General features: G+C 43.9%; 1 protein-coding gene across 3 annotated transcripts in view; it reads right to left on the bottom strand.

Moving 5' to 3' along the window:
• Positions 1 to 90: 90 nt before the first annotated feature.
• GLT8D2 (glycosyltransferase 8 domain containing 2) overlaps positions 91 to 12,756 on the bottom strand; it is a 45,245-nt gene continuing 32,579 nt past the window's right edge. For all 3 annotated transcript variants that reach the window (XM_058741576.1, XM_058741575.1, XM_058741577.1), the window contains 6 exons: positions 10,057 to 10,174; positions 8,483 to 8,567; positions 7,737 to 7,849; positions 5,451 to 5,617; positions 4,289 to 4,401; positions 91 to 697 (listed from right to left, as the gene is read on the bottom strand). In XM_058741576.1, the coding sequence (XP_058597559.1) occupies positions 525 to 697; positions 4,289 to 4,401; positions 5,451 to 5,617; positions 7,737 to 7,849; positions 8,483 to 8,567; positions 10,057 to 10,174 (769 nt within the window). In that variant the 3' untranslated portion in view covers positions 91 to 524. The remainder of the gene's footprint in view (positions 698 to 4,288; positions 4,402 to 5,450; positions 5,618 to 7,736; positions 7,850 to 8,482; positions 8,568 to 10,056; positions 10,175 to 12,756) is intronic.

Below are 12,756 nucleotides of genomic sequence, written 5' to 3'. Positions count from 1 at the left end.
AGAAGTGACTGGTATTCTTTCCCCCTTTATGCCTCAGATCCGTCTACCTTGTGTTATGTTTAAGGTATTGAATAATATATGTACTGCAAATCATTTAAAAATCTGCATATCTTTTATTTTTACATACATTCATGTTTTAAATGTAGTTTGTTGTTTTACAAAAGACAAGACTGGCAACCTGTGAAAAAATACCTATGTGTGAAAAACACATTGAGAAATTTTAAAAACTTGTGGGTACAGGTTGTCATTGAGAGTTAAGCAAATCGATTGCTGAAACCTAGGTGGGTTTATTTCCTTCCAACAATATATCTCACTCACATCATCTTGATTTCCATAATTACCACTTACACTTAAGGAATCAGTACCTACATAATCCAGGGTACTATTTGCCCACAGTAGTCTTTGTGTTTTACATTGTGGATCATTTGTACCAAAGGTACTGTTCATAAAGAACAATGATATAGTAGGGCTATAAATGGACAATTCCACATTTTTATACAGGGAATATATAAAATGTCGTTACATCAGCTGCTGTGGTGATTGAGTTTAAATATCCCTGCGGGGTCAGGAACAAACCAGCTTTCCCATAAGTCGTTGTGAACACTAGGGAAGTCCCAGGGTTTATGTCTTCCATTCCAGTGGAGTAATTTTGCTTCCTGCAGAAAATGCTCCGAATATCTGGTGTCTGGATTCCAGCCTTCATTGTATTCAGAAGAAGATAATAGGCTTGTTAGAAAGTAAACTTTCTATATTGAATGAGTACAAGTTCATTATTTAAAAAAATTAAGCAAATCAAAGAGTATACATGGAAGAATTTACCACCTCCCCTAAATCTCCAAAATAACCACTGTTAGAGTTTCTCATGAAATCCTCCTACAAATATTCTACCTGTATGCCAGTGTGTGTGTGTGAGTGTGTAATATAGCATATGTGGGGTTACTGAATTGTTTTTAAATGTTCATTTTTGAGAGAGAGAGAGGGAGGGAGACAGAATCCAAAGCAGGCTCCGTGCTGTCAGCATAGAACCTAATGCGGAACTCGAACCCACGGACTGTGAGAGCATGACCTGAGCCAAAATCAAGAGTCAGATGTTTAACCGACTGAGCCACCCGGTCGCCCCAAAGTTACTGAATTATTTTTAATGGCTACATGGAATGCATATATAATCATTTAGTGAGTTCCTTATTAAGGACATTTAGGTTGTTTCTGTCCCCTCACTAACATAAGCAGTGGCACAGTGAACAGGCTCCTGTGCGGGTTTGTGTGTGTCTACAGATACATTTGTGGGGTAAAGTCTTGTAGATGGACTTGCTAGACTGAAGGGCGCATATGCCTTTACATTTTGATAAGAGGTTGCCAGATTGTTCCCAAAAGAACTTGGATCAGTTTCCCTCCCACATAGAGTTTATAGGAGTTCTTGTTTCTCTGCATTTTCCCTCCTTAGTGTGTACGACATCTTCCTGTAACAGTCGTGTTTTTACCTTATGAAGCGTGACAAAGAATAATATTCACTTTTTAACACAAAACTATCTCCATTTGAATATTATTCCACTCATAAGGAGTCACTTAGGGTGTGTTTATCCCAAAATTGCCAGAGTGTTTTTAGAACCTCTCTTCCAGAAGTACTTTAAGATCTTGAGAACGTGATTTTTTTAATATCCTCTATGATGTTAAATTTTCTTCCTATGAAAGGAATTTGACATGTTTTTAAAAATCCATTAAGGAAAGAGAAGGTGGTGAATAGCTGGGGTTGTGTTATTCTAGCTTAACATATGATACAAGAAAAAGAAAAATAAAAATCCATCTTCCGTTATTCATAAACGTAGCTGTGAAGGCAGTTACAGAAGAGAAGCTGGGTGTTTCAGGCTATGGTTATGTAACTGGAATAATTATCAACTTTCAGAGAATCTATACAAAGGAAATGTTCATTTAGGAAGAAGCACCTTAATTTTTTTTCTTAATGTTTATTTTTGAGAGAGGAAAAAAACACAAGTGGGGGCGGGACAGAGAGAAGGAGACACTGAATCTGAAGCAGGATCCAGGCTCCGAGCTGTCAGCGCAGAGTCCAACACGGGGCTCGAACTCAAACTGGGAGATCATGACCTGAGCTAAAGTCGGACGCTTAACCAACCGAGCCACCCAGGTGCCTCTATTTTTTTTAATGTTTATTTGTTGTAAGAGAGAACACAAGCAGGGGAGGGGCAGAGAGAGAGAGGGAGAGGGGGAATCTCAAGCAGACTCTGCTTTCAGCACGGAGCCCCACACAAGGGCTCAATCCCGTGAACCATGAGATCATGACCTGAGGTGATAAGCTGGATGCTTAACTGACTGAGCCGCCCAGGCACCCCAGGAGGAAGCAACTTAGAGTCTTCACTGAGTGAGACATCATCTCTCTGCTCCATGATTGGAGGATTCTATATGAGCTTGCAGTTTGCTTTAGCTAAATACGTTTCATAAATTTTTTATGTCTTTAAGCCTACCAGCTTAGACCCGGACTTAATACCCATTAGTGTTACATTGCTTCCTGCTTCCAAAACACTCTAAAGCCAAATCATTTTTCAAATGATTTCTGTGTAGATTTAGTTTGCAGACTTCCCGGATTCCAAAACCTTCCGCACAGATGTAGTCTCTCTTCTACAAAGAGAAATGACTTCTTTCTCTTGGGAAGATTCTGCCCCTCCCTACTTACCAGCTAGATATTTCATGAAATGTGATTGAGTCTCTGTTCCAAGATCATAGAATGCTCTAACCTTATCCATTTAAGCTCCGCATAGCTGTTCCTACACATTTTTTGTAGACCTACAACTTTGATGAGTTGATTAGGTCAAATGTTGATATTTGACCTAATAGGGAACCTAACATTATAAATCAAATCAGATGGGACACTAGAATCCTTAACTTGCCTGTGTTGTTCCTGTGTGCATACAGAAAATCGAGGAGGATTCTGGTAGTAAGGCAGAAGCAAATCTACACAGAATCCTTAAAAGGAGACCGGAGCCCAGCTTCAATGGCTTTATGTGTCCTTTCTTTTAAAAGGGAGAGTAAGGGACATATACACCACCTTGCAGATTGTTCTGAGAATTAGAAATAATATTCACCTTTATCACCAGAACCTAGCCCATTTCTTGACAATGTAGAAGGTACTTAGTATATACACATCCATAATCTATTGTCTCCAATTCTAAAATAATCTTCAAATGTCTGAAAACAAAAGATTTTTAACTTTTTTGGTAACAAAACCTAGATCCCACTCAGGGTATTGCATAACATAAATATATGCATTACATTTTTGAAATTCAAAACCTTTCCAATTTCTAAACAGGTCTGGCCCAGTGCTTTTGGCTAAGGGATTGTGGCCGTGTGTTTGAATGTATGTGACTGTCTTCTGGGCCAAGCTGTGTTCTAAGCAAATTTACACATATTAGGTAATTTATTCCTTACAGAAACTTTATAAGGTTCTATTAGCTTCAGTTTACAAATGGAGAAACTAAGGCATAGAAGGGTTGAACAATTTGCCCAACATGGGTAATAGCAGAACTGGGATTCCAGTCCATACCCAAGAGTCTGCATGCTTGTGGTGGAGAGTGAATGCAAGACATGGTACACAATCAGGAAACAACTTCTTTTTAAAAGATAAGCCTCCGGGGCGCCTGGGTGGCCCAGTCGGTTAAGCGTCCGACTTCGGCTCGGGTCATGATCTCGCGGTCCGTGAGTTTGAGCCCCGCGTCGGGCTCCGTGCCGACAGCTCAGAGCCTGGAGCCTGTTTCGGATTCTGTGTCTCCCTCTCTCTGACCCTCCCCCGTTCATGCTCTGTCTCTCTCTGTCTCAAAAATAAATAAACGTTAAAAAATAAATAAATAAATAAATAAATTTTAAAAGATAAGCCTCCACCTATCTAAACTCCTCACAAAACACGGCGTTAATTTGTTCGGTTTTGCCCACTGCAGGCTACTGCAAGAGGGCAATAAAGGCGAAGTGGAAAAGTTTTGACAGTAAAGGCTTGTTGTAAGAGTAGCTAATGTTTATCGAGCACCTACCATATGCTAAGCGTGAGTCTAATTCTTTTCTAGAAACACATTCCTAGAAACACACCTCTCAGGAAGGCCAGTTTTGTCAGCTGCATTTGTAGACTGAGCAGCGGAGGTTAAATAATGTGTCCAAGATCACCTCCAACGTCACCCGGAGGACTGCGTTTCAGGAAGCTGGTGTTATATGTAGCACACTCTCCTCGCCTTGTGCTCACAGGTCTAGAACATGCACATTTGTGTTGTCTTCCTAAAATACTTACCCAGGTGCCGTATGTGCCACAGGGGGTTGATGGTGGAGTATTTCCCATGAAACACGATCAGCATCGGGGAGGTGGCCACCCCTCCTCCCAGGGAGCTGCTGTAGAGATTTTCCCTAAGAAATGGAACAGAAACGCACCATTTGGCCTGGAGCCCCACAGACTCCTATAAAGTAGAATCTACTAATGTTGAAAGATGTGAGACCATCTCTCGCTGTATAATAAGACTATGGTTTTTCACTTGCCCCCAACTTTTTACTTTGAAAATTGTCAGACAACACAGAATTGTAAGAAGGGTACCATGAATCCCATACCATCCACCTAGATTGACAGCGTAGCATTTTACCATTTTCGTTTTTATCCTTTTTTAATGGCAAATACTGAAGATCAAATTCTGATCCTACATTATTTAGAATAACTTTACTCACAAATTCAAAGTTACGGTGGTATTGAAAATATCCAGATAGAAAAGACGAACAGGAAATACAGTGAGATGATAATTGCGGTTGTGTTAGAGGGGTTTTCCCCCCCATATTTTAAAACTTGGATGATGAAAAATGATACATTTTTAAAAACTCAACTTCCAAAACCAAAGTTGAGTTTATAAAATAATTCTTTTTAAGTTTATTTATTTTGAGAGACAGAGAGTGCGAGTGCGGGAGGGGCAGAGAGAGAGGGGGAATCTCAAGCAGGTCCACTCTGTCAGCACGGAGCCTGACGTGGGGCTCGAACTCACAAAACTGTGAGATCATGACCTGAGCTGAAATTAAGAGTTGGATGCCCAACCGAGTGAGCCACCCAGGCACCCCAGAGTTTGTAAAAATAATTCTTCAAAACAAATTATGTAGGAAGAAACTCAACTTCCAAGAAATGGTTTTCAGTGGAAAAGGTTCACTAGGATTCTGGGAGAAGACTTAAAGTCACATTACTAATTCATTAGAAAAAATGTTTGTATAATGAGATTGTGCAGGATCTCGGTTCCACTGACATACCGTTTGGGGACAGATTTTCATCTGCTGTCCCCATTCTTTCTCACCCATGCCTCTGTAAGAAAATCTGACCTAAGATGTCTATGAAATATTTCTAACCCCTGAGATATGCATAGAAAATTAATTACGCAATTTTGTCCCCAAGCAAGGAAAATGGTAGAAGGGTTTACACCTACTCCACATTTTTTTGCATCCATTTCTCCAGTTGTTTGGTGATACGTTGATGCTTCCATTCCGTCATGTTGGCGACAATCACGCCGGGATTGAAAGAGCACGTGCTGGGGCTTATGCCAAGGTCTTTTATGGTCTTCTTCCTATAGTCCAGATAGCCCATGTACGTATTCTGTAAAGGAACAGGATATGCCTTTGACCAACACATCTTTTGTTTCTGGAAAACGATCATTTTCTTGAAACCACTGGGCAGCGTTTCTGGATTTCCTCCTGTGTCGCAAGCCATTTCCTAATGTCCTTTGCTGTTTTTCGTGTTTCCCCAACCTCGAAAGGCTGAGTGCCCCCTAGTCTCCTTGCCTGCACCTGTTCCTGTCTCTAGTACGAGCTCCCCAGACAGCCTCATCCAGTCTCGTGGCCCAAAATACTATCTGTGCAGCCAGCCTTGACCTCTCCTCTGGATTCCCAAAGCCTGCTACATCTGTTGGCAGATACTGCGTCTCCTTCTGGATGCTTAACAAGGCAGCTCTACTTACATCCACAGACTGATCCTGATCCTGGCCGGAACTCGCTTCCCCACAACGCGCCTACCTCAGTTACCGGCAACACTATTCTTCCAGTTACTTGGGCAAAAAACCCAGGGTCATTACGTCCTCCGTGGCCCCTTCACACTCACTTTGCATCCAAATCTGTCACCAAGTCCTGTTTGTCTCCTCTTCCAAAATATATCCATAAGCCAACCACTGCCTATGCTGCAGCCTTCCCAGTCTGGGCCGTAATCCCCACTCACGGGACATCCGCGAGCCGCTCCTACACTGTTCCTGCTTCCACCCTTTTCAACTTCACTCTGTCTCTATGTTATTCATCTGCTCAAAGCCTCTCCAGTGGCTTTCCGTCTCAGTAAAAGCCAGAATTCCTAAGATGTGTTGCCGTGCCCTAGGCCATCTGCCCCCAGCACCATGACCTTTCTAGCCTATTCTCACGGTTCCCTCTGCCACCCTGACCTCCTTGCCCCTGCAATAAAAGAAAGACACACACCTGCTTCAGGACCTTTGCACTTGCTGTTACCTCTTCTTGGAATGCTTTCCCCCTAAATATCTGCTGAGCTAATCCCCTCACTTCTTTTACGTGCAGGCTCAGCGACACCATGTCAGGGGAGCCTTCCCTGATCACCCAATTTAAAATACAACCCAACCTGCATCCTGATCCTCTGTTAAATATTTTGTTTACTGTCTTTTCCCACTAACACGTAAACTTCACAAAGGCAGGCATTTCAGTTTTGTTTACTGTACTGCTGGTACCTAAAACAGTGCCGGCACCATGGTAAGCACATGGGTGGTTGTGGAGTGGCTGTGATATGAGGCAGGACGTTACTGTTCCCACCCACACGGCTGTCACAATCCACCTCAAGCTCAGTGCGATGCCCAAGCGCAACACGGAAATCATGGACACGCTCGAGCAGTTTCCATGTGCCAGCCTCTGTTCTAGGAACTTTGCACACATTACCTCGTTAATCGCACAGTCACTTTACACGTATTAACTAATTTAATTCTCACCATAACTCTACGAGGGAAGTACTGTTATTACCTCTGACAACCGAGGGAGAACCGCACGGCCACACACTTGCCCAGGGCTACAAACCTACTAAGGGGTGGAGCCAACCTGTTGACTAAGGTCCTAGGCCTCAAAGTATGTCACACACCTCTACTGTCACACGTCTAAAATGATGTCGTGGAACTTTGTTTAAAGAACAGCATTTGATTCTTAATAACACCTTGTATTTTAAAGCCATCCTTTTAGTTTCAGTATTACAGACAGGTTCGACTTCCCTCATTTCCAGCAGGGTAAGTTGCTCTTTACCCTTGAGCAAAATCAGTATTTTCCTCTGTTGAAAGGAAAACACAAAAAAAGCAATGATCAAAACTCTGACAACAGAACCAAAAGTCCAGGGACTGTCTTACAGGAAACCCCATCTCGGACAGGGGTGGTTGCAGCCACTTAGGTAACACCTGTCACTTCTGGAGCATTACTGCAGGCTGGAGCTCTGGCATCGGGTGATTTCATCACAGCTCACAAAAACCAAAAGAAACAGGTACCGTTGTTGCCATGTGTCAGACAAGCAGAGAAGGACTTGCAGGGCTAACTTGCCCCAGAGTCGGTACACACGGAGCTGGGGCCGAATGGACAGCCCGGGCCCTGTGCTGCGCTCCAAGGTTCGATGATTGTGCGCTGTGGGGAAGGGAAGGGAAGGGAACAGCAGAGCGAAGCCAGGACCTCCACGCCAGCGAGCCCACCTGCAGCCCCACAAATCTGTTCATGTCCTGAGCGGAGGGCAGTTCGCAGTCATCCGAAAAAGCTGCCGCGTGGCCCAGGGCCAAAGTGGTGTCATAGAGTTCCTGGATGTCACCTGAATTCAGAAAACACCAGTGGCTTAAATATTATAGCATTTGGTTTTGAGCTAGATAGAGCCTTAGATTGCCCAACAGTCCCTGATTTTGCTATGAAGGAAAAGTATGTGATCTCAATTTCGAGTGGCCTGGCGATTTACTTAATAACACAGTTTGTTTCAATTCAGAAGGCCACTTGATGATAAGCTCAGATCAGCACTGGCTAAATGTCTTTACTTCCGTTGCCATGTAGAGACCACACCAGTGCTTAGCTTATTTGCATGTGAGAGAGAGAGAGAGAAAGAGAGAGCAACACTTAGACACCAAAACGTAGCTCACTTTTAAGAATGTCATCAGGGAGACTTTATTCCTCTACATTTTAGGGATGCAGAGAAAGGAAAGGCTACTGAGCTATTTATTACCGACTTCAACAGTCAGAGAGTGGCTCTCAGTCAACTGGACTGTCCAGGGAAGTGAGTTATCAACCCCCGTTTTCAAAACATCCCCAAATTTATAACAGTACTGTTCTCCCATCTTGAATACGCAGTCACAGTCACTGGGCATCTAGCTACTTGGAAACTGAAGGAGATAGACGGTTATTCTACTCATCGGCTGCTCCTTTTCCGAGTGTTCTTGGCAGTCGGCGTGTATACCTTGTACGATTACGTCATCGTCCAAATAGATGACTTTCTCATGTTGATGGATAAGCAGAGGGAGATAAAAGCGGACAAAGTTCAGCTGTTAAAACAACAGAAAAAAAAGTGATGGTGGGGAAGAGGCATATGGCTCAGTGTCTTCTAGTGCTCTTATGGGGGTGGCTTTGACCATGGCCTCAGTTTCGCTCCAGGTGTGGAGCAAAATAAAACAGTCCGTAAAGATGCCTCGCCGCAGCTTCCTGGTTCCAAGTTATCCGGGCCCCGGGCTGCAGCTGATGCTGGCCCATCAGTGCCCTTCTAGACCCAAACCCTCACCTGCCGAGACTGTGACATGACTTGGGTCTCCGTGAGCCACTGTACTGGGAGTCACGGAGGCTTCCTGGTCAATCTTTTAGGACACGAAGTACCTGCCCTCCTCTATACTAGTAATTTGATTACCGTCAACTAAATCAGCCTTACACACATACACACACACACACACACACACATACACACACACACACACACACACACACACACAGGACACAGGGGCACAGGGGCATCATCCCAACCACGAGCTCAACCTCTTAGCTCCCTGGACCAGAAAAAAGTCAGACAAGCACGAGCTGAGGGTGAGAGTCATATGGTTTCATTAGCCATAACACTATCGAACCCAAAGTTCTAGCTCAGCTCACACTCTGATAATAAATATAAGGAACTGGGGAAAGATAACGTCATTAGAGAGCATAGAATTCAGTACATTTTCAAGGACGGATGTAACAAGCATATGCAGAAAGCAGCTGCATTTTCCGTGAAGCTGCCATCAATACTACTCTTCATGCAAGAGAGTCCCTTTAGTAAGAACTCTTGCAGTAAAATACCTTAAGATTCCCAATTCTAGGGAAGAAAAGCGGTGTCTCCTGAAAATATTACCTTAGTTGATACTATGAGGTACATCATCTATCACGCTGCTGGTTTTCCTTAGCTGCCGGGATACTTGGGCTAAATTCAACGTCCAATTACAGCACACATAACACGCTGTCGGCTGGGAATACTTTTCCTGGCCTCACTATTTGGCCCCTACCCCCAACCTCTACAGGCCTATTCACACACAGAAATGCATCCTACGTTTCCTTATGCTTCATTTCCGCTTGAATAGCTTCATTTTATTTATGTGAACCACCTTAAATCCTTCCGGAGCAGGTGACTTATAAATTATAAATAAGCAGACCTTGGTGGAGACCTGACACTGCTTCAAAAATATTCTGTCCAGGGGCGCCTGGGTGGCGCAGTCGGTTAAGCGTCCGACTTCAGCCAGGTCACAATCTCGCGGTCCATGAGTTCGAGCCCCGCGTCAGGCTCTGGGCTAATGGCTCGGAGCCTGGAGCCTGTTTCCGATTCTGTGTCTCCCTCTCTCTCTGCCCCTCCCCCGTTCATGCTCTGTCTCTCTCTGTCCCAAAAATAAATAAAAAATGTTGAAAAAAAAAATTAAAAAAAAAAAATATTCTGTCTGCATCCCAGTGGCCAGTGCGCCCCACTGAGCAAGGGTCTCACCGAAGACTGTCCCCAGCACGTGCGCGATTCCTACTCACAGGCTGGAGCAATTCTGGCCTTGATGAGTCCGGTCTGACCTTCCCCTTGAGGACTATCGGGTTGAATTCCACGATTTTAAAGTTTATTTCTCTTAGTTTAGAATGTTCAATCCATTTTCTAAAGAGATGACAACAAACAAACAAAAACAAACAAAAAACACCTCTAGCACATACACCTCCAACCTTTTGCCTCAATTTCCCTATTGCCTCAGAGTTGATCTGTGGCCTCTTTCGAAAGTTACAAAAAAAATGTGTATAACCTTAGTAGAGTTTAGTCTATAAAACCTTCTGATTTTTTTTCCCCCATCTGGTCTGGCTTCCGATCTTTCCTCTCTTTTTTCTTTAATTCACGTAACTCTGCAAAGGAAATGAAGCAAAACAGTAATAACCAAATAGCTCCCCAGATCCACATAATCTCCACAGGAAACCGGGAGAACAAAATGTGTTCCTTCTTTCTTACAAAGCATCTGCGGATCCTGGTCCCTGTTTGCCATGGGGTTACCAGATTTTGTCAACTGATGAAGCAGGACATCCTGGATCTCCTACCTGCCTTCTTCCTCTGCTATTTCCACTCCAAGGATGATCTGAAGTGATCCTGGCCTCTGTCTCTGTCTCTCCATGTTCCCCACCTTTCCTCGCTTCCCGCCTTCCCCTCCTCCCTCCCCCCGACCCTCTCCCCTCATGTCTGCTCAGTCGCACACAGTCTGCGACTATCTTTTATCCAATTCATGATACAATTCTTGGCAGAAATTATCTCAAAACAATTGTTAATGACTAAAGCCACACATGGTAACATCTGTTGTTGCTCAAAAGTTGACAAATCAATCCTTGGAACAAAATTTAGATCTGCAAAATTTGAACCATAAAAAGCAGCCATTTACACATAGTTATATGTCAATTATATTTCCAATCCGGAGATGGGGAGAAGTCATGTCAATAAGAAAAAGATAGACAACCCTACTGAAAAACTGGCAAGAGACTTGAACGCGCAAATCTAAGTAGCCAAGAAATGTGTGAAAAAAAGTGCTGGGCGGTAGGGGGACCCTGGGTGGCTAAGTCAGTGAAGCATCTGACGAGTCTCAGGTAATGATCACGCAGTTTGTGGGTTCAAGCCTCCTGTCAGGCTCTGTGCTGACAGCTGAGAGCCTGGAATCTGCTTCAGATTCTGTGTGTCTCTCTCTCTCTGCCCCTCCCCTGCTTGTGCTCTCTCTCTGTCAAAAATAAACGTTTAAAAAAGAACATTTAAAATTTTTTTTATTTTTTTTTTTATTTTTTTTTATTTTTATTTTTTCAACGTTTTTTATTTATTTTTGGGACAGAGAGAGAGACAGAGCATGAACGGGGGAGGGGCAGAGAGAGAGGGAGACACAGAATCGGAAACAGGCTCCAGGCTCCGAGCCATCAGCCCAGAGCCTGACGCGGGGCTCGAACTCACGGACCGCGAGATCGTGACCTGGCTGAAGTCGGACGCTTAACCGACTCCGCCACCCAGGCGCCCCTAAAATTTTTTTTAAAAAGTGCTCAATCTCATTTAAAATGAAGGAATCTCAAGTTAAACCATGATGAGATAGCCCTGGACACCTATCAGGATGGCAAAGTTAAAAAGACTGACCATACTGGGGCGGCTGTGTGGCTTGGTTGGTTAACCGTCCAACTCTTTTTTTTTTTTTTTAATGTTTATTTATTTTTGAGAGAAAGAGAGATAGAATGCGAGCGGGGGAGGGGCAGAGACAGATGGAGACACAGAATCCGAAGCAGGCTCCAGGCTCTGAGCTGTCAGCACAGAGCCCAACGCAGGGCTCGAACTCACAGACCGTGAGATCGTGACCTGAGCTGAAGTCGGACCCTCAACCGACTGAGCCACCCAGGTGCCCCAACTCTTTTTTTTTTTAATGCTTATTTACTTTTGAGAGAGCACGAGGCATGGGGCGGGGGCAGGGTGCAGAGAGAGAGGGAGACACAGAACCCGAAGCAGGCTCCAGGCTCTGAGCTGTCCGCACAGAGTCCAGCGCAGGGCTCGAACGCACAAGCCATGAGATCGTAAACTCAGGTGAGGTCAGACGCTTAACTGACTGAGCCACCCAGGCACCTCAAGTGTCTGATTCTTGATTTCGGCTCAGGTCATGATGTGGCCTGACAGTAGGGAGCCTGCTTGGGAATCTGTGTCTCCCTCTCTCTCTGCCCCTGCCCCGCTCACAATCTCTTTCTTTCTCTCAAAGAAAAGAAATAAACATTAAAAAAAAAAAAAAAAAAAATCTGACCATACCACATTGGGTGGTGGTTGTTACATGGGTATGTTTACTTTGTGATGACTCACTAAACTGCACGCAGAATTTATGCAATTTTCTGTTTTTGTATTATACTTCACTGAAAAGAAAGTTTTGTTTTGTTTTGTTTTGTTTTGAATAATTTAAAACGGTCTAGTGGACTCGACAACCAAGAGCTGGGAAACAGTCCCTGCTCAGATGTCATCAAGCCCTGGAGCCGATGCCCTTCTGTTCAAGCACAAACCCTTGCTCAGACCATATGACACAAGCCACCCTTTGGGGCTTGGTTATCTGCTTTTCATACCCATAGATAATTACAGGGCTGTTAACAGCAGGCTAAGTGAACAATCTGCAAAATAAATGAGAAGAAGAGTGAGAAATGAGACAGAAAATCTAGAACGTGTACATAAGCCCTCAAAACCCACAGGAGCCA

This window comes from Neofelis nebulosa, chromosome 8, assembly GCF_028018385.1.
Source record: "Neofelis nebulosa isolate mNeoNeb1 chromosome 8, mNeoNeb1.pri, whole genome shotgun sequence".
In the NCBI taxonomy this organism is placed as follows: Eukaryota; Metazoa; Chordata; class Mammalia; order Carnivora; family Felidae; genus Neofelis; species Neofelis nebulosa.
Note: the sequence above shows the minus strand (reverse complement) of the source record. Positions and strands in the feature narration are given on the sequence as shown.